The sequence below is a fragment of the Salvelinus fontinalis genome, chromosome 18 (assembly GCF_029448725.1).
Source record: "Salvelinus fontinalis isolate EN_2023a chromosome 18, ASM2944872v1, whole genome shotgun sequence".
Taxonomy (NCBI): Eukaryota; Metazoa; Chordata; class Actinopteri; order Salmoniformes; family Salmonidae; genus Salvelinus; species Salvelinus fontinalis.
Window position 1 is genome coordinate 30,020,640 of NC_074682.1, and position 23,904 is coordinate 30,044,543.

At 43.7% G+C, this 23,904-nt stretch overlaps 1 protein-coding gene across 1 annotated transcript in view; it reads left to right on the top strand.

The window, feature by feature from the left end:
* The first annotated feature begins 879 nt into the window (after positions 1-879).
* The window catches only part of LOC129815263 (testis-expressed protein 264 homolog), an 88,229-nt gene continuing 65,204 nt past the window's right edge, over positions 880-23,904 (top strand). The window contains exon 1 of the mRNA XM_055868901.1: positions 880-1,385. Coding sequence (XP_055724876.1) covers positions 948-1,385 — 438 coding nt within the window. The 5' untranslated portion in view covers positions 880-947. The remainder of the gene's footprint in view (positions 1,386-23,904) is intronic.

A 23,904-nucleotide genomic window follows, 5' to 3' on the forward strand; every position in this document is an offset into this window, starting at 1 on the left:
CTCTAATGTGCTGTACTGTGATGTCTAAACTTGTGAAACATGTAGGTCTATGATTGGTACAGATTTGGTCCGGTCTGGAACAACCACGTTTGATCTTGTTTGGAGGCAAAGCTCATTAGAATAATAGCCAGTGTGTAGAATAATACCCAAACATTCAAAGGAGGATATTGCATTTTTCTACCTACTCAGGATACTTCACCATGAAGAGAATAACATTCACAATTATGCATTTCTGTCCTATAGATCAGGGACCCATGATGTAATTCTGTTACCATCATTCTATTACCGGGTGTTAATCCATTTCACTTACTGTAGTTCAATAACCAAAATCAATTTTTTTCATCATAGCTGACACCCCATTCTTTCTGCAGACACGTTTTGGAAAACGTGGTTCACATAAAAACTGAGGGAGATTTTACAGTTATTCTGATATCAAAGTTTACATCTACACATCTGTTCTTTGAGTAAATGTGTTGTTGTAAAATGTTCTGTGGAAGTTGTTAAAAGCAGTCCTTGTGCATATATTTATAAGGTTTATTTAACTTTTTAAACAATGTTTTTGGTTTTTCATTCCGTTATCATTGAATTGCCCAGTAACAACTTCCATGAGGATTTGTTGACCTCTGGTGGCGTCTCACGCAGCAAATCGTATAATTGATTGGAACAAGATAAAAAAGATAAAGGGGTGTTTACCAGATTAACCGATTTTCTACAACACGCAATTTTATTCGTTGAGATATGTTTTGAATTTGAAATGACATTGGTAGATGTGTTTGGTTTATAAAAGTCGGTAGCTGTAATTTATATGACTGATATATTGAATAACAATGGTCATGGAATAAAACGATACCTCACTTTCGTTTCTACAGATGGTGCATCCCAGGAAGTTGTTTTCAACTGGTCCTTGTTTAGGGAAATGAATCTGTATTCGAACGGACCCGTTGTTCATGCGGTTATGTGAGAGTTGTTATCGAGTTAACGGACGTTTTAAATGTGAAAGTAGTTGTGGCTTTAGTTGGCTTTTAAGCCAGCTAGTTAGCTACCAACATAAATCAATTCCCGAGTGTGTTTTAGCAAATCGCAAAGGCAGAAAAGGTTTCAACAACCAAAGCTACATTCTAGGACCCTACATCATGTCAGAATGGTTAATGTTGTGTTTGATTTTCGTCTTGTTGAGTCTTGTGACAATAGTAGGGTACGTTCTGTACTCGGGGCTGTTGTCAGAAATACACATCCGGACTGGTTCTCCTCCAATCAAGAACATCACAATCGCCTACAAGTTCAAACAGGGACCATATAAAGAGTGTGGACAACTTTTTACTGAGAGTTGCAGCATTGGACGCAATCTGTCTAGTATTGGAGTGTTCTACGATGATCCTAAAAAGGTAAACTAGCTAGCTATAGAACAGAACCCCCTGCCTGCGCAGTGCTAGCCAACTTCCTGTGCACACATACATCATTACTAGAAATCAGATTTTAGGCCTACTTATCAGCCTGTATTTAGTTATGACAGTATACTCATAGTGATATGCATACATAAATCCATTTTCTACGAATTGGTATATTTGACATAAGAAATAACAGGCTATTATCAGGCCTATGTCTGACAGTACTGAAGCCCATTGCTCTAGCTGACATCATAAAGGCTGGCTTGCAATGCTAAATGGCCAAGGTCTGTAATTACTGTATTCAGGGGTGTTGAAGATGTTAGGGATGCCATTTTATCCAAAGTGACTTACAACTGTGAGTAATAGCCTACATTATTGTATAGGTGGCTGCAGTGGGCCCCTGTAATGTAAAATAAATTAAGTTTCACGGGCTGCATGACCAACTGAGACATGGTTGAGATTGAACCTTGTATTGGAGGTAGGACCTAATACTAGAAGGCTACCGTTTCTGTGAGCTTACCTAGCTCTGACTCAAGGATTTAGTCTTATCTGATTAATCAGGCTATAAAACACAATTCATTGGCATACAGCCTGACACATTTGAGTTCAACATTGTGTAAATGTTCCTTTCATGCCAGAATGTTGAATAAAATTACATTTAAACTTACTCTACTGATTGTAGTGCGGTTTGTCTTTCACTCACTTGACATTTGAGCCAAAATATCCACAGGAAATTATTGTTTACCCAACTTTTTTGAGAGCTGGTAGGTTTGCCACTACCAGCTGAATGTAAGCAACGTTCAGTCTGTGTTTTGGTTACACTTGGTTATTGTTTATTGTGCAAGTGTTTACGTTGCAGTAAAATACACAACAGAAAATCAAGCGGACAGAACCATACCTACCAGCTCTCAAAAAATTAGGGTAAACAATCATTTCCTGTTGATATTTGTAAAAAAAAAAATTGAGTGCTGAAGGAGAAACTGCACAGACAACCGGTAGAGTAAGTTTAAATGTAATTTTATTAAACCTTCTACCTTGCAAGGAACATTTAGGCTTACACAATTTTTCACTCAAATGTGTCAGGCTGTATATACCAATTAATGATGTATTACAGCCTGATTAATCAGACCAGATTTAGCCTAGCCCCAAAGTAACAATTACTGCATTGTTTGGCCTATCAGCAGGAATGTCTTTTCAACATTATTTTATTCACTACCACCACAGATGGATAGAGGAAACCCAGATGAATCGCAGGGGGTGAACATTTAAAGCATTCCGTTTGACAGACTACAACCTATTGGTGTATTGCCACCACCTACTGTTTGGGATTTTTGATGAAATCAATCAAAAACGATTCCACTTCTTCAGTCAGTTCAATCACATCCCTACACAGGCTCGGGGGCCTGTGACGACGTAGCATTAATCGATTCCTTGTAAGGCCTCTGTTGTAAAAAAACAACAACTTTCAGCCGCACTCACAGCTATGCCTGTTTTCTCCGATTTTCTCTCTGTTTGTGCTGTGCAGTTGATAACCAATGCAATAAACGCTACAATGTTCACCTTCTTAACATGCAACATGTCAGGATCCTTCTGTTGACAAGGCATATTCACTGGTGTCTCTACTCCTACTACCATTATTTCTTCAACGTCACTCCTTTCTTCCACTCTCCTCACGGCCTTCGGATAGTAGACATTATTCTTCCCACCTCTGTCTCCTTCACTCTAACAGGGCATTTAAAGAATTCGGGTGCATGTTCACCACCACAGTTGCAGTATTTAGTCTCAGCTTGCATACGATACTCCTGCCCTCTACATACACTTGACACATTACCAAATAATTTGCAATTATCACACTGCATGGGTTTGGGAATGAAAGCTCTTAAAGCAGGAATCATCAACTAGATTCAGTTGCGGGCCAATTTTCTTCTTGTCTAACGCATCCATGATTTTCATATAGACTTCAAACGGATCTCCCAGGTAACTCCATCGATCCAAAACCTTCATTCCGTCCAAAAAATAATCAGAACTAGGCTTGGATTTACTAAATCCCACAACCACATTACTTCTCTTATTTCAGTTTGTGTTTGCAACTGTAATCCTTCTCACTCTCCATTCTCACTCTCCACTCTCCATTCTCACTCTACATTCTTCTCACTCTCCATTCGACACGCCATCTGATTCAAACAGAAAATCCACTTACGCCATCTTCTTCCCCGTTGGGTCTCCAGTTGTAGCTTCCACTCACCATCAAAAATGGTGGAAGGAGGAGACGGCTCTATAGAAGCCGGTGTGCGAGATACCTGAAGAGAATAAGTCAAAGAGTGGTTAAATCGCCTCTGCCCTCCGTTCTAATGGCCAACGTACAATCACTGGAGAATAAACTGGATGAGCTCCGTTCGAGACTATCTTATCAATGTGATCTGAAGAACTGTATTATCCTATGTTTCTCTGAGTCATAGCTCAACAAGGATTTAGTTAATATAAATCTAGCTGCTTTCTATACATCAGCAGGACAGAACGGCTCTGTCGGGGAAGCTGAGAGGAGGGTGTGTGTATCTTTATTAACAACAACTGGTGTGCGATCTCTAATGTTAAGGAAGTCTTGGGGTTCTGCTCGCCTAAGTTAGAATACCTCATGATACGCTAGCTGTATACCACACCAATTACCAAGAGATTTCATCTATATATTTCGTAGCTGTCTATTTACCACCACAAACCGGTGCTGGCACTAAGACCACATTCAACAATCTGTATAGGCCCTTAAAACTTCTTATGGCTGCAGGGGCAGTATTGAGTAGCTTGGATGAAAGGTGCCCAGAGTAAACTGCCTGCTCCTCAGTCCCAGTTGCTAATATATGCATATTATTATTAGTATTGTATAGAAAACACTCTGCAGTTTCTAAAACTGTTTGAATGATGTCTGTGAGTATAACAGAACTCACATGGCAGGCAAAAACCTGAGAAGAAATCCAAACAGGAAGTGGGAAATCTGAGGTTGGTCGATTTTCAACTCATCGCCTATCGAATACACAGTGGGATATGGATCAGTTTGCACTTCCTACGGCTTCCACTAGATGTCATCAGTTTGTAGAACCTTGTCTGATGCCTCTACTGTGAAGTGGGGCCGAAGGAGACAGGAATGAGTCAGGTCTGCCATGAGCTGACCATGCGCGTTCACATGAGAGGGAGCTCTGTTCCATCACACATCTGAAGTCAATGGAATTCTCTGGTTGGAACGTTATTGAAGATTTATGTTAAAAACATCCTAAAGATTGATTCAATACATCGTTTGACATGTTTCTACTGACTTTTACGGAACCATTTGACATTTTGTCTGCTTTTAGTGAACGCGCTTCCTGACTTTGGATTTGTTTACCAAACACTCTAACAAAAATAGCTATTTGGACATAAATGATGGACATTACCGAACAAAACTAACATTTCCTTTGGAAGTGGGAGTCCTGGGAGTGCATTCTGACGAAGATCAGCAACGATAAGTGAAGATTTATAATGCTATTTATGAGTTTTGTTGACTGCACAATTTTGCGGGTAACTGAATGGCTTCCTTTTGTGGCTGAACGCTGTTCTCAGATGATTGAATATTGTGCTTTTGCCGTAAAGCTTTTTGAAATCTGACACAGCAGTTGCATTAAGAACAAGTGTATCTTTAATTCTATGTAAAACATGTATCTTTCATTAAAGTTTATGAGTATTTATGTTATTTGACGTCGCTCTCTGCAATTTCTCCGGATATTTTGGAGGCATTTCTGAACATGGCGCCAATGTAAACTGAGGTTTTTGGATATAAATATGAACTTTATCGAACAAAACATATATGTATTGTGTAACATGAAGTCCTATGAGTGTCATCTGATGAAGATCATCAAAGGTTAGTGATTCATTTTATCTCTATTTTTGCTTTTTGTGACTCCTGTCTTTGGCTGGGAAAATGGCTGTATTTTTCTGTGATTTTGCGGTGACCTAACATAATCGTTTGTGGTGCTTTCGCTGTAAAGCCTTTTTGAAATCGGACACTGGTGGGATTAACAAGAAGTGTATCTTTAAAATGGTGTGAAATACTTGTATGCTTGAGGAATTTTAATTATGAGACTTCTATTGTTTGAATTTGGCGCCCTGCACTTTCACTGGCTGTTGTCATATCGATCTCGTTAACAGGATTGCAGCCATAAGACGTTAAGCAAACAAGAAAATTCTCACCCAGAGGCGGTGCACCTAGTGACCGGTGACTTTAATAAAGGAAAACTGAAATCCGTTTTACCTCATTTCTACCAGAAACTAAAGGTGAAAACGGTAGATCACGCTCCACTGAAAGGTTGCTGGATCGAATCCCCAAACTGACAAGGTAACAATCTGTCATTCTGCTCCTGAGCAAGGCAGTTAACCCACTGTTCCCCAGGCGCCGAAGACGTGGATGTCGATTATGGCAGCCCACTGCACCTCTCTGATTCAGAGCGGTTGGGTTAAATGCAGAAGACACATTTCAGTTGAAGACATTCAGTTGTACAACTGACTAGTGTAACAGTATAACTTTAAACCGTCCCCTCGCCTCGACACGGGCGCGAACCAGGGACCCTCTGCACACATCGACAACAGTCACCCACGAAGCAGCGTTACCCATCGCTCCACAAAAGCCACGGCCCTTGCAAAGCAAGGGGCAACACTACTTAAGTCTCAGAGCAAGTGACGTAACTGATTGAAATGCTACTAGCGCGTACCCGCTAACTAGCTAGCCATTTCACATCCGTTACACTCACCCCCCTTTCAACCTCCTCCTTTTCCGCAGCAACCAGTGATCCGGGTCAACAGCATCAATGTAACAGTATAACTTTAAACCGTCCCCTCGCCTCGACACGGGCGCGAACCAGGGACCCTCTGCACACATCGACAACAGTCACCCACGAAGCAGCGTTACCCATCGCTCCACAAAAGCCACGGCCCTTGCAAAGCAAAGGGCAACACTACTTAAGTCTCAGAGCAAGTGACGTAACTGATTGAAATGCTACTAGCGCGTACCCGCTAACTAGCTAGCCATTTCACATCCGTTACACTAGGTATCCCCCTTTCCCTTCCCCATTTGGGAAATCTGACCATAACTCTATCCTGATTCCTTCTTACAAGAGAAAACTCAAACAGGAAGTACCAGTGACGCACTCAATATGGAAGTGGTCTGATGAAGCGGATGCTAAGCTACAGGTCTGTTTCGCTAGCACGGTAAGAATGTGTTCTGGGATTCATCCGATGGCATTGAGGAGTTTACCACATCAGTCACCGGCTTTATAAATAAGTGTATCGATGCACATATCCCAACCAGAAGCCATGGATTACAGGCAACATCTGCATTGAGCTAAAGGCTAGAGTTGCCTCTTTCAAGAAGCGGGACACTAATCCGGACATTTATAAGAAATCCTGCTACGCCCTCCGACGAACCATCAAACAGGCAAAGCGTCAATACAGGACCAAGATTGAATCCTACTACACAGGCTCTGATGCTCGTCAGATGTGGCATGTCTTGTAAACTATTACTGATTACAAAGGGAAACCCAGCCCGAGCTGTCCAGTGTTGGTAGCCTACCAGATGAGCTACATACCTTCTATGCACGCTTCGAAGGCTAGCAAACACTGAACTATGCATGAGAGCACCAGCTGTTTCAGACAACTGTGTGATCACGCTCTCCGTAGCCGATGTGAGTAAGCCCTTTAAACAGGTTAACAATCACAAGGCCGCAGGGCCAGATAGAGTACCAGGACGCGTACTCAAAGCATGTGCTGACCAGCTGGCAAGTGTCTTCTCTAACATTTTCAAACTCTCCCTGACCTAGTCTGTAATACGTACATGTTTCAAGCAGACCACTATAGTTCCTGTGCCCAAGAACGCCAAGGTAACCTGTCTAATTGACTATTGTGCCATAGTACTCACATCTGTAGCATGAATTGCTTTGAAAGGCTGGTCATGGCTCACATCAAAAAGCTCATCCCAGACACCCTGGAACTACTCCATTTTGCATACCGCCCCTATAGATCCACAGATGACACAGTCTCTATTGCACTCCACACTGTCATTTCCCACCTGGACAAAAGGAACACCTACGTGAGAATACTGTTCATTGACTACAGCTCAGCGTTCACCACCATAATGCCCTCCAAGCTCATCACTAAGCTAAGGACCCTGGGCTTAAACACCTTCAGAAAATATTCATACTCCTTGACTTATTCCACATTTTGTGTTACAGCCTGAATTCAAAATGGATTACATTGTAGTTTATCTCACACATCTATACACAATAACCCATAATGATAAAGTAAACCATTTATAGAAAATGAAATACAAAAATATCTTATTTACACAAGTATTCACACCCCTGACTCAATACTTTGTAGAAGCACTTTTGGCAGCAATTACAGCTGTGAGTCTTTCTGGGTAAGTCTCTAAGAGCTTTCCACACTTGGATTGTGCAACATTTGCCTATTATTATTTTCAAAATTCTTCAAGCTCTGTAAAATTGGTGGTTGACCATTGCTAGACAACCATTTTCAAGTCTTGCCATAGATTTTCAAGTAGATTTAAGTCACAACTCTGCCACTCAGGACCACCACTGTCTTCTTGGTAAGCAACTCCAGTGTAGATTTGGCCTTGTGTTTTAGGTCATTGTCCTGCTGAAAGGTGAATTCAGCACCCAGTGTCTGGTGGAAAGCAGACGAAACAGGGTTTTCCTCTAGGATTTTGCCTGTGCTTAGCTCCATTCCGTTTTATTTTGAAAAACTCCCCAGTCCTTAACAATTAAAAGCATACCCATAACATGATGCAGTCACCGCTATGCTTGAAAATATGGAGAGAGTCCCCAAATATAACACTTTGTGTTCATGACAAAAAGTGAAGTGCTTTGCCACATTTCTTGCGTTATTACTTTAGTGCCTTTTGGAGTATTTTGTATTCTGGACAGGCTTTCTTCTATTCATTCTGTCAATTAGGTTAGGTGTGGAGTAACTGTTTCAAAGTCACCATTGGTGAGATCCCTGAGTGGTTTCTTTACTCTACAGCAACTGAGTTAGGAAGGATGCCTGTATCTCTGTAGTGACTGGGTCTATTGATACAACATCCAAAGTGTAATTAATATGTCTGCTTTTTAAAAATGTTTACACATCTACCAATATGTGCCCTTCTTTGAGAGACATTGGAAAACCTCCCTGGTATTTCTGGTTGAATCTGTGTGAAATTCACTGCTCGACTAGAGACCTTACCGATAATTGTATGTGTGGGGTACAGAGATGAGGTAGTCATTCAAAAATCATGTCAAACACTATTATTGCACACAGAGTGAGTCCATGCAACTTATTATGTGACTGTTAATCCAATTTTTATTTATGCTTACCATAACAAAGGGGTTGAATACTTATTGACTCAAGACATTGTGTGTAGGCCAGTGACAATCTTGAAAAACATTTTTTTATACATTTTAAATTCAGGCTGTAACACAACAAAATGTGTAAGAAGTCAAGGGGTATGAGTACTTTCTGAAGGCACTGTACCTCTGCAACTGGATCCTGGAATTCCTGACAAGCCGCCTCATGGTGGTGAGGGTAGACAACACATCCGCCACACTGACCCTCAACACAGGGCCCCGACAGCGGTGTGTGCTTAGTCCCCTCCTGTACTCCCTGTTCACACAAGACTCCAATACCATCATTAGGTTTTCAGACAACACAACGGTAGTAGGCCTGATCACCGACGACGATGAAAGTACAGGCACGAGGTCAGAGACCTGGCAGTGTGGTGCCAGTAAAACAACATCTCCGTCCACGTCAGCAAGTCAGTGTAGCTTATCATGGACTACAGGAAACGGGGGGCCAAGAATGCCCCCATCCACATCGACAGGGCTGTTGTGGAGCAGGTCGAGAGCGTCAAATTCCTCGGTGTCCACATCACTAAGGAACTGTCATGATCCACACACATGACACATGACACACATGAAGAGGGTATGACAACACCTCTTACCCCTCAGGAGACTAACAGATTTATCATGGGCCCTCCGATCCTCAACAAGTTCTACAGCTGCACCATTGAGATGATCTTGACTGGCTGCATCACCTCTTGATATGCTTGGCATCTGACTGCAAGGCGCTACAGAGGGTAGTGCGAATTTGGATTTGGCCTATGCCAGGAGAACGCTACTTGCCCAAATGCATAGTGCCAACTGTAAAGTTTGGTGGAGGAGGAATAATGGTCTGGGGCTGTTTTCCCCATTAGTTCCAGTGAAGGGAAATCTTCACACTACTGTATACAATTACATTACATTCGGCGATTCTGTGCTTTCAACTTTGTGGCAACAGTTTGGGGATGGCCCTTCCCTGTTTCGGCTTGACAATGCCCCCATGCATAAAGCGTGGTTCATACAGAAATGGTTTGTTGAGATCGGTGTGGAAGAACTTGACTGGCATGCACAGAGCCCTGACTTCAACTCCATCGAACACCTTTGGGATGAATTGGAGCCAGGCCTAATTGACCGACCAACAGTGCCCAACCTCACTAATGCTCTTGTGGTTGAATGGAAGAAAATCCCCTCAACAATTTTATTTTATTTCACCTTAATTTAACCAGGAAGGCAAGTAGAGAACAAGTTCTCATTTACAATTGCGACCTGGCCAAGATAAAGCAAAGCAGTTCGACACATACAACAACACAGAGTTACACATGGAGTAAAACAAACATACAGTCAATAATACAGTAGAAAAATAAGTCTATATACAATGTGAGCAAGTGAGGTGAGATAAGGGAGGTGAAGACAAAAAAAAGGCCATGGTGGCGAAGTAAATACAATATAGCAAGTAAAACAGTGGAATGGTAGATTTGCAGTTGAAGAATGTGCAAAGTAGAGATAGAAATAATGGGGTGCAAAGGAGCTAAATAAATAAATACAGTAGGGAAAGAGGTAGTTGTTTGGGCTAAATTATAGATGGGCTATGTACAGGTGCAGTAATCTGTGAGCTGCTCTGACAGCTGGTGCTTGAAGTTAGTGAGGGAGATAAGTGTTTCCAGTTTCAGAGATTTTTGTAGTTCGTTCCAGTCATTGGCAGCAGAGAACTGGAAGGAGAGGCGGCCAAAGGAAGAATTGGTTTTGGGGGTGACCAGAGAGTTATACCTGCTGGAGCGCGTGCTACAGGTGGGTGCTGCTATGGTTACCAGTGAGCTGAGATAAGGGGGGACTTTACCTAGCAGGGTCTTGTAGAGGACCTGGAGCGACGAGTATGAAGCGAGGGCCAGCCAACGAGAGCGTATAGGTCGCAGTGGTGGGTAGTATATGGGGCTTTGGTGACAAAACGGATGGCACTGTGATAGACTGCATCCAATTCATTGAGTAGGGTATTGGAGGCTATTTTGTAAATGACATCACCAAAGTCGAGGATTGGTAGGATGGTCAGTTTTACAAGGGAATGTTTGGCAGCATGAGTGAAGGATGCTTTGTTGCGGAATAGGAAGCCAATTATAGATTTAACTTTGGATTGGAGATGTTTGATGTGTGTCTGGAAGGAGAGTTTACAGTCTAACCAGACACCTAGGTATTTGTAGTTGTCCACATATTCTAAGTCAGAGCCGTCCAGAGTAGTGATGTTGGACAGGCGGGCAGGTGCAGGCAGCGATCGGTTGAAGAGCATGCATTTAGTTTTACTTGTATTTAAGAGCAATTGGAGGCCACGGAAGGAGAGTTGTAAGGCATTGAAGAGTCCAAAGAAGGGCAAGAAGTATACAGAATGGTGTCGTCTGCGTAGAGGTGGATCAGAGACTCACCAGCAGCAAGAACGACATCATTGATGTATACAGAGAAGAGAGTCGGTCCAAGAATTGAACCCTGTGGCACCCCCATAGAGACTGCCAGAGGCCCGGACAACAGACCCTCCGATTTGACACTCTATCAGAGAAGTAGTTGGTGAACCAGGCAAGGCAATCATTTGAGAAACCAAGGCTATCGAGTCTGCCGATGAGGATGTGGTGATTGACAGAGTCGAAAGCCTTGGCCAGGTCAATGAATACGGCTGCACAGTATTGTTTCTTATCGATGGCGGTTAAGATATCGTTTAGGACCTTGAGCGTGGCTGAGGTGCACCCATGACCAGCTCTGAAACCAGATTGCATAGCGGAGAAGGTACTGTGGGATTCGAAATGGTCGGTAATCTGTTTGTTGACTTGGCTTTCGAAGACCTTAGAAAGGCAGGGTAGGATAGATATAGGTCTGTAGCAGTTTGGGTCAAGAGTGCCCCCCCCCCCCCCCCCCCCCCCCTTTGAAGAGGGCAATGACCGCAGCTGCTTTCCAATCTTTGGGATGTTCCAACATTTAGTGGAAACCCTTCCCAGAAGACTGGAGGCTGTCAATTACCTCATACCCCTGCACATCGACTCGGTACTGGTACTCTGTGTATATAGCCAAGATATTGTTACTCATTGTGTATTTATTCCTTGTGTTATTATGTTTCCATTATTCTTTGTGTTATTATGTTTCCATTATTCTTTGTGTTATTATGTTTCCATTATTCTTTGTGTTATTATGTTTCCATTCTTCGTGTTATTATTTTTCATTTATTCCTCGTGTTATCATTATTATTTTTTTAAAGTATACTATTTCTATATTCTTTTTTTGCGTTGTTCGCAAGGGCCCGTAAGTAAACATTTCACTGTTAGTCTACACCTGTTGTTTACGAAACATGTGAGAAAGAAGATTTGATTTGACTTCCGTGGCTTCAATGAGAGGGGGCAGTCATTCTCCCCTGGTATTTCCAGATTGGATTTGTAATTTACTCCATTTTCCACTAGATGGAGATAATGGTATCAGAAAGAACCCAGAGCTATTTGGAAGTGGTGGGGTGGAATATGATAGCATACACATTACCTTCAGGAGGAATTACCACATCAATATTGGATTCGTCTTGTTTGTATATAATGAGCTTATCGTGTGTTAGAAAATATAGATGTTGTTTCCCAGGGTATCCATTCTATACCCAAATATGTAACCTGAAGCCAGAAATATGGTCTATAGACCTACTACCTTGAACCAAAGGTCAGCATATGGTGTTGTACTCAGACGCAGAAGTTGAAAGTGTTGGTCATTTTAAGTAATTTTATCTTTGCACATCTTAAGGTCCACATTTTGAGCTTGTTTACCCTTTTAAATGCCTCATATGAGCTCAGCCATTGAGTTTAGTGATATGTCAGTCTCATATGAAGCTAAATAATACCGGAGAATATCTGGAAAGGGGTGTGGTCGGTGGTGATGTGTGTTTCTGTCAGGGGGTATCCATGACTGTTAACACAGCTTCTGACCCCTATATGGTTTTGGGGGATGTATACTTTGTATCCCCCTACGCCTGATCCCTAGACCTGTGCTCTCAGGACTTCAGGCCAAGGGGCTAGCCTCTAAACATGGTTCCCCCTCTCTGGTCATGTGAATGAGGGTAGCCCATTGTAGTCCCGCTTGTTACTCTTCCATCCACTCTGCTGCCCCCTCTCCATTCTTTCTCTTCCCACCCCGCTGCAGTGTCAACACCATCCACTAACCTGCTGGCTGTCTCTGTGACACTGTTTTCTCCAGCCTCCTGCTGGTCCCTGTGTGAAGACTGAACTTCCGTTACCCCTATGGGCAAATCCATTTGATTTCTATCACTTTCTGACAACACCCCTTTTGATTTGAACAAAACCTTCCATACATTTTTACCCATTGTAGAAGTGGTCAGAAAGTGACTTTTGGACCTGAATGCCAAAACATTCAAGAGATAAAGGTGCTGAAAGTGGACCTATTTTACATACCATACCATTAGACATGTCTTCATCACTGGAAAAAAAGAAACATTTGAGATTGATATATTTTAAAAGGTTACAAAAAGGATTGTCAAACTATTTCAAAATGTCTTGAAAAAAAGTGTATTTAATTTTTTACTTTGAACATAAATTATCTAAAAATGCGTACATTCGTTTTTTTCTTCATATTCACATTTGTTGTAGCTTAGACCCTATTCTACATCATTTGTTGTAGCTTAGACCCTATTCTACATCATTTGATGGTTTTTGTGTTGTGCCTGCTATCGGTTGAGACACATCATGCCCTTGAATACATTGTGGGTGTCATGTTTTAGCTCATAAATGTACTAAAATGGGAATAAAATTCAAATTTCAACTTTCAAATCGTACCACAAAGATGATTGGAGTTCCACACATCATAGAATGTTGACTTGAATGGGAATATCTGTTGTTTTAAATTATGCTGTAAATTCTCCATAGGAAATCATAGAAATATAGGTAATAGAAAAACATTTAAGTTGTCATTCAATGGTGGGTAGACCGGCGGCCGTCTTTGGTAGTAATTAGAATTTTTAAAAATCTATTAAAATCCAATTTCAATGGTGTACCAGCTAAATTGCAGTGATCTGAAGGGATAGGTCCATTCTATGAAATCTATTTCTATGGTTGAAATGACACCCACCCTGTATTCAAGAGCAGGTGTCTTAACCGATGGTGGGCACAATACAAAAACCTCAGATGTGAAATAGGGTCTAATCTACAACGTATCAGAATATGAAAAAAATCGGAGTTTACGCATTTTTAGATCATTGATGTTAAAAAAGAAAGAAATTATGAAATAGTTTGACAACCCTGTTTTGTAAGCTTTTAAATTATAACTCAAACGTTTTATCTTTTCCATTGATGAAAACATGGATGTCTCATGGTATGGTGGGGTGTGCAAAATGGATAAACTTTAAGCACCTTTTTCTCTGAAATGTTTTGGCATTCAGGGGGGAAAAAGTCACTTTCTGACCACTTCAATGGGCAAACATGTAGGGAAAGTTTTTAAATTGAAAGAGATGTGTTCAAACAGTGATTGAATTCAAATAATTTTTACCCCCATCTCTCTTGCTCTCTCCCCCTCTCTCTTTCTCTCTCTCTTTCTCCCCCCCCACGCCCCCCTCTGTTCCTCTGCTCTGGAGTCCACAATAGATTGGCAATGGTAGCCTCTGACTGCTCAGCATACTGTCCTTCTGTCCATCCCCACTCACAACACTTTCAGATGACTTAATGAATTTGTTCACCATTCTCTTTATAGGACTGCTATTTGGTTGCATGCCTCTCCTCTCCATCTCATTGGCTAATACTATGAGCTGGAGTTACAAGAGCAATAACTGTACACTTCTCGCTATCTGAGCCCGATTCATACCCACAGCAACCTGATGGAATGTTAGCTACCAGAGTTGAATGATTCTTCCCAGCTCTGCTTCCCTTTTGTGACACCGACACCCATCTGCTTTTTCCCAAGCCCGCAATTAGCAATGGACCCTATAGGCTATCCCCTGTGTACAGTCACAGCCAAGTCCTGATGTAAGTTTGGCTAGGCCTAATTGGCGTAATGATCTCAGCTCGTTTGTTAAAACCCCAGGATGTTATCTGTTCCCAAGGTCAGAAGCCCTCAGTGCTTTGGGCCCCCTGGAGGGAGGGTAGGGGGACGGGCAGAAAAACAGAGGCTGTGTTCTAAATGGAACCCTATTTCCTCTATAGTACATTACCTTTGACCAGGGCCCATAGGGATTAGGGTGCCATTTTGTACACAGTCAGAGTTGGAATAGTGTTTTCTACTCAGAGAAAGGCTATTGGTTTTGTATGGAATGGGGAGTTTAAATTGACAAAAGCACAACTGTCAGAGGAGAGGTTGGTTTTCAGTGTGGCTTCTTCTTTCCTCCATCGTGTATATATCCTCATATTTTTCACAAGTCTAAAGTCTTCTCTTTTTAATCACTTCCTCTGTGGAAACAAAAGACTCAGAGAGAAAGGGCTCGAGGTGGTCCTGAGATGGTTGGCATAACTGCAGGGTTGTGGAGCAACTGTTCTGTTCTTCCTATCCTTCCATTCAAACAGCTGACATCACCAGGCGTAAAATCTGTCTCATCTCTCTCTCCTCTTTTCCACAGCCTCTCATCCTCTCTCGACATAGTTCAAAGGCTGAGGTTTTTCTCACTCTCCCAGTCTGCCCACCACTACCCCCCCGCCCCCCCCTCTCTCGGGAGCGCTTCACTCGTCTCTCTGTCTCTCTTAAATACATCTCAAACCGAAAGCATTGTATTTGGTTCAAAACATTCTCTAAGACGTACAACTCCAGTTGAGGTTTACATAAAGTGTCATGGAACAAGTTGAAGAAGCTGAACTCTAGGAGTAAAATCGGATGGTCAATTATCATGTTCAAGTCATATTGACAAAGTTGTTATGAATATGCAGAGAGGTACAGTTGAAGTCGGAAGTTTACGTACACTTATGTTGGAGTCATTAAAACTCGTTTTTCAACCAACAAACTATAGTTTTGGCATGTCAGTTAGGACATCTACTTTGTGCATGACACAAGTCATTTTTCCAACAATTGTTTACAGACAGATTATTTCATTTATAACTCACTGTATCACAATTCCAGGGGGTCAGAAGTTTACATACACAAAGTTGACTGTGCCTTTAAACAGCTTGGAAAATTCCAGAAAATCATGTCATGGCTTTAGAAGCTTCTGATAGGCTAATTGAAATAATTTGAGTCAACTGGAGGTGTACCTGTGGATGTACACTGCTCAAAAAAATAAAGGGAACACTTAAACAACACAATGTAACTCCAAGTCAATCACACTTCTGTGAAATCAAACTGTCCACTTAGGAAGCAACACTGATTGACAATAAATTTCACATGCTGTTATGCAAATGGAATAGACAACAGGTGGAAATTATAGGCAATTAGCAAGACACCCCCAATAAAGGAGTGGTTCTGCAGGTGGTGACCAGGAACAAATTCTCAGTTCCTATGCTTCCTGGCTGATGTTTTGGTCACTTTTGAATGCTGGCGGTGCTTTCACTCTAGTGGTAGCATGAGACAGAGTCTACAACCCACACAAGTGGCTCAGGTAGTGCAGCTCATCCAGGATGGCACATCAATGCGAGCTGTGGCAAGAAGGTTTGCTGTGTCTGTCAGCGTAGTGTCCAGAGCATGGAGGCGCTACCAGGAGACAGGCCAGTACATCAGGAGACGTGGAGGAGGCCGTAGGAGGGCAACAACCCAGCAGCAGGACCGCTACCTCCGCCTTTGTGCAAGAAGGAGCAGGAGGAGCACTGCCAGAGCCCTGCAAAATGACCTCCAGCAGGCCACAAATGTGCATGTGTCTGCTCAAACGGTCAGAAACAGACTCCATGAGGGTGGTATGAGGGCCCGACGTCCACAGGTGGAGGTTGTGCTCACAGCCCAACACCGTGCAGGACGTTTGGCATTTGCCAGAGAACACCAAGATTGGCAAATTCGCCACTGGCGCCCTGTGCTCTTCACAGATGAAAGCAGGTTCACACTGAGCACATGTGACAGAGTCTGGAGACGCCGTGGAGAACGTTCTGCTGCCTGCAACATCCTCCAGCATGACCGGTTTGGCGGTGGGTCAGTCATGGTGCGGGGTGGCATTTTTTGGGGGGGCCGCACAGCCCTCCATGGGCTCGCCAGAGGTAGCCTGACTGCCATTAGGTACCGAGATGATATCCTCAGACCCTTTGTGAGACCATATGCTGGTGCGGTCGGCCCTGGGTTCCTCCTAATGCAAGACAATGCTAGACCTCATGTGGCTGGAGTGTGTCAGCAGTTCCTGCAAGAGGAAGGCATTGATGCTATGGACTGGCCCGCCCGTTCCCCAGACCTGAATCCAATTGAGCACATCTGGGACATCATGTCTCGCTCCATCCACCAACGCCACGTTGCACCACAGACTGTCCAGGAGTTGGCGGATGCTTTAGTCCAGGTCTGGGGGGAGATCCCTCAGGAGACCATCCGCCACCTCATCAGGAGCATGCCCAGGCGTTGTAGGGAGGTCATACAGGCACGTGAAGGCCACACACACTACTGAGCCTCATTTTGACTTCAAAGTTTGATCAGACTGTAGTGTGGTTTTCCACTTTAATTTTGAGTGTGACTCCAAATCCAGACCTCCATGGGTTGATAAATTTGATTTCCATTAATAATTTTTGTGTGATTTTGTTGTCAGCACATTCAACTATGTAAAGAAAAAAGTATTTAATAAGAATAGTTCATTCATTCAGATCTAGGATGTGTTATTTTAGTGTTCCCTTCATTTTTTTGAGCAGTGTATATCAAGGCCTACCTTCAAACTCAGTGCCTCTTTGCTTGACATCATAGGACAATCAAAAGAAATCAGCCAAGACCTCAGAAAAAATGTGTAGACCTCCATCAGTCTGGTTCATCCTTGGGAGCAATTTCCAAACGCCTGAAGGTACCACGTTCATCTGTACAAACAATAGTATGCAAGTATGAACACCATGGGACCACGCAGCCATCATACCGCTCAGGAATGAGACACGTTCTGTCTCCTAGAGATGAAGGTACTTTTGTGTGAAAAACGGCAAAGGTCCTTCTGAAGATGCTGGATGAAACAGGTACAAAAGTATCTATATCCACAGTAAAACAAGTCCTATTTCGACATAACCTGAAAGGCCGCTCAGCAAGGAAGAAGCCACCGCTCCAAAACCGCCATAACAAATCCAGATGTCTGTAGTTGTGGATCAGTCCTGCACAGCGGTCAGGAGGAATTTGGGACCATTCCTCTGTACAAAACTGTTTCAGTTCAGCAATATTCTTGGAATTTCTGGTGTGAACTGCTCTCTTGAGGTCATGCCACAGTATCTCAATCCGGCTGAGGTCAGGACTCTGACTGGGCAACTCCGGAATGCGTATTTTATTCTGTTGAAGCCATTCTGTTGTTGATTTACTTCTGTGTTTTTTGGGTCGTTGTCCTGTTGCATCACCCAACTTCTTTTGAGCTTCAATTGGTGGACAGATAGCCTAACATTCTCCTGCAAAATGTCTTGATAAACTTGGGAATTCATTTTTCCGTCGATGATAGCAAGCTGTCCAGGCCCGGAGGTAGCAAAGCAGTCCCAAACCATGCTCCCTCCAACATACATAACAGTTAGGATGAGGTTTTGATGTTAGTGCACTGTGCTATTTTTTTCTCCACACATAGTGCTGTGTGTTGCTTCCAAACAACTCAGCTGTAGTGTCATCTGTCCACAGAATATTTTTCCAGTAGCGCTGTGGAACATCCAGGTGCACATTTGCAAACTTCAGACGTGCAGCAAGGTTGTTTTTGGACAACAGTGGCTTCTTCTGTGGTGTCCTCCCATGAACACCATTCTTGTTTTACGTATCGTAGACTCATCCACAGAGATGTTAGCATGCTCCAGAGATTTCTGTAAGTCTTTAGCTGACACTCTAGGATTCTTCTTAACCTCATTGAGCATTCTGCGCTGTGCTCTTGCAGTCATCTTTGCAGGACGGCCACTCCTAGGGAGAGTAGCAACAGTGCTGAACTTTCTCTATTTATAGACAATTTGTCTTACTGTGGACTGAAGAACATCAAGGCTTTTAGAGATACTTTTGTAACCCTTTCCAGCTTTATGCAAGTCAACAAATCTTAATCTTCTGAGATCTCTTTTGTTCGCGGCATGGTTCACATCAGGCAACGCGTCTTGTGAATAGCAAACTCAAATTTTGTGAGTGTTTTTTATAGGGCAAGGCAGCTCTAACCAACATCTTCAAACTCGTCTCATTGATTGGACTCCAGGTTAGCTGACTCCAGGTTAGCTGACTCCAGGTTAGCTGACTCCTGACTCCAATTAGCTTTTGGAAAAGTCATTAGCCTAGGGGTTCACATACTTTTTCCAATCTACACTGTGAATGTTTAAATGATGTATTCAATAGACAACAAAAATACAATAATTTGTGTGTTATTAGTTTAAGCACAGGGTTTGTATGTGCAGTAGCTAATGGGGATCCTAATAAACTTAGCTCTCTCGCTGACATCTGAGTGGTGTCCCAGATGAGCAAATGGAGACGACATGAACATTGCATTTTCTTTTCTAGTGTTTCTCTATTTTCTTTCTCTCTGCTTTGTTGGGAAGGACTCCTAAGTAAGCATTTAACTGTTAGTCCAAACCTGTTGTTTACGAGGCATGTGACAAATAACATTTGATTTGAGACTATGCTCCATTTTGAGATAAGGTTGCTGATCTCTCAGGGTCAGGGTTGGAGGTCTTATGACATAGGGATTGTCAAAGTGGGCTGCACTCGGAGTGAGAGTGGGGCATGAGATGACAAATCTGTCTGTTCATTTGTGAGTCCTGTCCATATTATGTTGTGACAGTCACTCCTCCACAACAGGGTTGCAGTACATTGCAGGATGTGGGGCTCTTTGTTTGTGATGATTGACAGATCAAACTTAAACACTAGAGAAAGGGCTGGAGCGAAACACTGGTGGAGGTGACCCTCTGAGAGACGGAACATTCAGCCCTATCTTCAAGGTCCTTGACTGCTCCAGCCCCACCCCCTGACCACCTTACTCCACTCCCTGAACACGTCACTACCCAGCCCCAGAATGCCCCCATTCATCTTGATGCCACGATTTATCAAAAGCCCTCACAGAGCACAGTCCCAAGTGGCTCCCTGAGACCAATTTATTAGTATTTTAGCACCAGTCTGAGCATGGCCCGAACATGAAAAGGCTAGCGCACCAGGAGGGGTGTGCTGGAAAAGAGACAGAGAGTTGATGAGAAGGGGAGAGGAGAGAAGAAAGGGGAGGAGGAGAGGAGAAAAGAGAGGAAGAGTAGAGGGAGGGAGGGGAAGAGGAGAGAGTGAGAGGTGCTTCCTAAGTGGATGTGAAATGAAGAATACATGGGACTGTGTTCAAAGTTGTTTTTGAAGTCCATCAATCTCCCAGAGGGCTGAGCAGCAGGGTTTGTAGTTGCGCCTCTTTGTCCAGCGTGTCCCGCTGTGAACCTTGTTGGCTCCAATCCACAGGGCCCCCCGCTGTGACCAAAAACAAAATCGCTACAAAAATCCTATCAAATGTCCAGGCCTCACTAAAGTTAGTTTTTTCAATCTCTATAGGCTATTTCTTCAGTCCTACACCATTTTGAGAGTATCAGAGTGAGCTCTCTACCCAGTTTTACAATGTCCAGGAAATGCCTTGTGCGTCATGACCTTACCATTTTTATAGTAGCCTATAGGCTACTTGATAGAATTCAACTGGACAGTTTGAACTGAACACTTCTCCCCCTCTATGAAAGCTAGTTTAGAAGTTCTTATCTCACTGTATCCATCTTCCCTGGTGGAGACTTCCTATTGGGTGTGAGGGTGTGATAGCCTATGTGTTGTCTAGTCTGGTCCCAGATCTGTATGGGGACTGGGCTAGGTGTAGGTTCCTCTCTCCAGCCCTGTGCTGACAGACTGGGTTAGGTGTAGGTTCCTCTCTCCAGCCCTGTGCTGACAGACTGGGTTAGGTGTAGGTTCCTCTCTTCAGCCCTGTGCTGACAGACTGGGTTAGGTGTAGGTTCCTCTCTTCAGCCCTGTGCTGACAGACTGGGTTAGGTGTAGGTTCCTCTCTTCAGCCCTGTGCTGACAGACTGGGTTAGGTGTAGGTTCCTCTCTCCAGCCCTGTGCTGACAGACTGGGTTAGGTGTAGGTTCCTCTCTCCAGCCCTGTGCTGACAGACTGGGTTAGGTGTAGGTTCCTCTCTCCAGCCCTGTGCTGACAGACTGGGTTAGGTGTAGGTTCCTCTCTCCAGCCCTGTGCTGACAGACTGGGTTAGGTGTAGGTTCCTCTCTCCAGCCCTGTGTTGACAGACTGGGTTAGGTGTAGGTTCCTCTCTCCAGCCCTGTGCTGACAGACTGGGTTAGGTGTAGGTTCCTCTCTCCAGCCCTGTGCTGACAGACTGGGTTAGGTGTAGGTTCCTCTCTCCAGCCCTGTGCTGACAGACTGGGTTAGGTGTAGGTTCCTCTCTCCAGCCCTGTGTTGACAGACTGGGCTAGGTGTAGGTTCCTCTCTCCAGCCCTGTGTTGACAGACTGGGCTAGGTGTAGGTTCCTCTCTCCAGCCCTGTGTTGACAGACTGGGCTAGGTGTAGGTTCCTCTCTCCAGCCCTGTGTTGACAGACTGGGCTAGGTGTAGTCTACTGTACAGCAGTGTATGTTCCTCTCCCCAGCCCTGCTGACAGTGATCATTAATTAGAGCAGTGTTAGTGGACAGTGGGACTCATTTGGGTCCCTGGCCTGTCACTGGCTGATGAAGAGCGTCTCTGTATGGACTCTGCTGTTATCACCACCCCTTCTCTCACTGCCTCCTCCATCCCTCCCCTCCCTCTCTTCTCTCCTCTTGCATCTCTCCTTGGGTCAGTCCAGATTTCTGCGATTCTGGTCTCGGATGGCACCATGTGGCGGTAGTTGTCCTGTCTCATCGCGGCGGGAGACCCAGGCGCTAGCTAGCCCTGCGTGTGTCCCAGGCCTTTGTGTAGTGCTACTGTGGGTTAGCAGAGACAGAGCTGCAGTGATGAAACTGCTTGTTAACCACACACTTTAGTCACAGGAGCCATCCACAGCCATGCTGAGAGAGCGGAGAGACACTGGCCCTTCTGCTGCTGACACTCCACAGGCTGAAATGGGCGTGGGGGGTGAGTGTCAGCAGGAACCATAGATGGAGAGTAGATGATGGTGGGTCTGTTTCAATCCACAAATGATGCTGCCTTTGAATCAGGTATCAAATGGGATTGCATTTTCAGTTAAGCTATCTTCTGGTAAAATACAATCTGGGAAGGTACATGCCTTTTGGAGATAGGTAGGCAGTAGACAGCTGCCTTTTGATTGCGATGCAATACTTTGAAGAGAAACGAGATGGGATCGATGTTGGCGCCAATACCGGTTGAGTCAAGAGTCTGGGGTGTGGTGAATCTGAAGGGTTTTACCAGTAGCCTACTTTTCAGTGCTGTGTAGTAGGTTATGGCTTGAGTGAGGAAAGAGCATTGTCTCCCTGAGGCAAGGTGATTGGTACTCTACTTCAGCTGCCAGTGTTAAAGGAGACCTCTCAGACTCAGTCAAGATTACTAGAGCGAGAGAGGGATGGCGATATGTCGTTTATTATAAAACTGGTTGTTTGGATTCTGGATGCCGATTGGTTGATATCAAGGAGTAGGGGTCTGAACGTTTAAACGTTAAATCATGTAAACAAAATTGGGATCCTTAACATTAAGAAAAATCCCTAACCGAAAACAATGTTTTTTTCACTACGAAATCAAAACGACAGTGCAGTTATCACAGCATATTATTTTCAAATCCAATGTTATTGGTCACATACACAAGGTTAGCAGATGTTAATGCGAATGTAGCGAAATGCTTGTGCTTCTAGTTCCGACCATGCAGTAATATCTAACAAGTAATCTAACAATTTCACAACAACTACCTTTTACACACAAGTGTAAAGAAATGAATAAGAATATGTACATATAAATATATGAATGAGCGATGGCCGAACGGCATAGGCAAGATGCAATAGATGGTATAGAGTACAGTATATACATATGAGATGAGTAATGTAGGGTATGTAAACATTATATAAAGTGGCATTGTTTAAAGTGACTAGTGATACATTTATTACGTCCAATTCCCATTATTAAAGTGGCTAGAGATTTGAGTCAGTATGTTGGCAGCAGCCACTCAATGTTAGTGATTGCTGTTTAACAGTCTGATGGCCTTGAGATAGAAGCTGTTTTTCAGTCTCTCGGTGCCAGCTTTGATGCACCTGTACTGACCTCGCCTTCTGGATGATAGCGGGGTGAACAGGCAGTGGCTCGGGTGGTTGTTGTCCTTGATGATCTTTATGGCCTTCCTATGACATCGGGTGGTGTAGGTGTCCTGGAGGGCAGGTAGTTTGCCCCTGGAGATGCGTTGGGCAGACCTCACTACCCTCTGGAGAGCCTTACAGGCGTACAGAGGCCCAATATCAGCAACCATCACTCCCCTGTGTGTTTCTGAATAATTTGATGTTATTTTAATGGACAGAAAATCTGCTTCTCTTTCAAAATCAAGGACATTTCTCAGTGACCGCAAACTTTTGTAGTTGTGTGTGTTTGAAGTAGATGACTATCGCCCTGTAGCACTCACCTCTCATCATTACATTTACATTTTTTTACATTTAAGTCATTTAGCAGACGCTCTTATCCAGAGCGACTTACGAATTGGAATCATGAAGTGCTTTGAGAGACTAGTCAAGGATCATATCACCTCCACCTTACCTGCCACCCTAGACCGTCTTCAATTGGCTTACCGCCCCAATAGATCCACAGACGATGCAATCGCCACCACACTGCCCTGTCCCATCTGGACAAGAGGCATACCTATGTAAGAATGCTGTTCATTGACTATAGCTCAGCCTTCAACACCATAGTACCTTCCAAGCTCATCATCAATCTCGATGCCCTGGGTTTGAACCCTGCCCTTTGCAACTGGGTCCTGGACTTCCTGACAGGTCGCCCCCAGGTGGTGAAGGTAGGAAACAACACCTCTTCTTTGCTGATCCTCAACACTGGGGCCCCACAAGCGTACATGCTCAGCCCCGACCTGTATTCCCTGTTCACCCCTGACTGCGTGGCCAAGCATGCCTCCA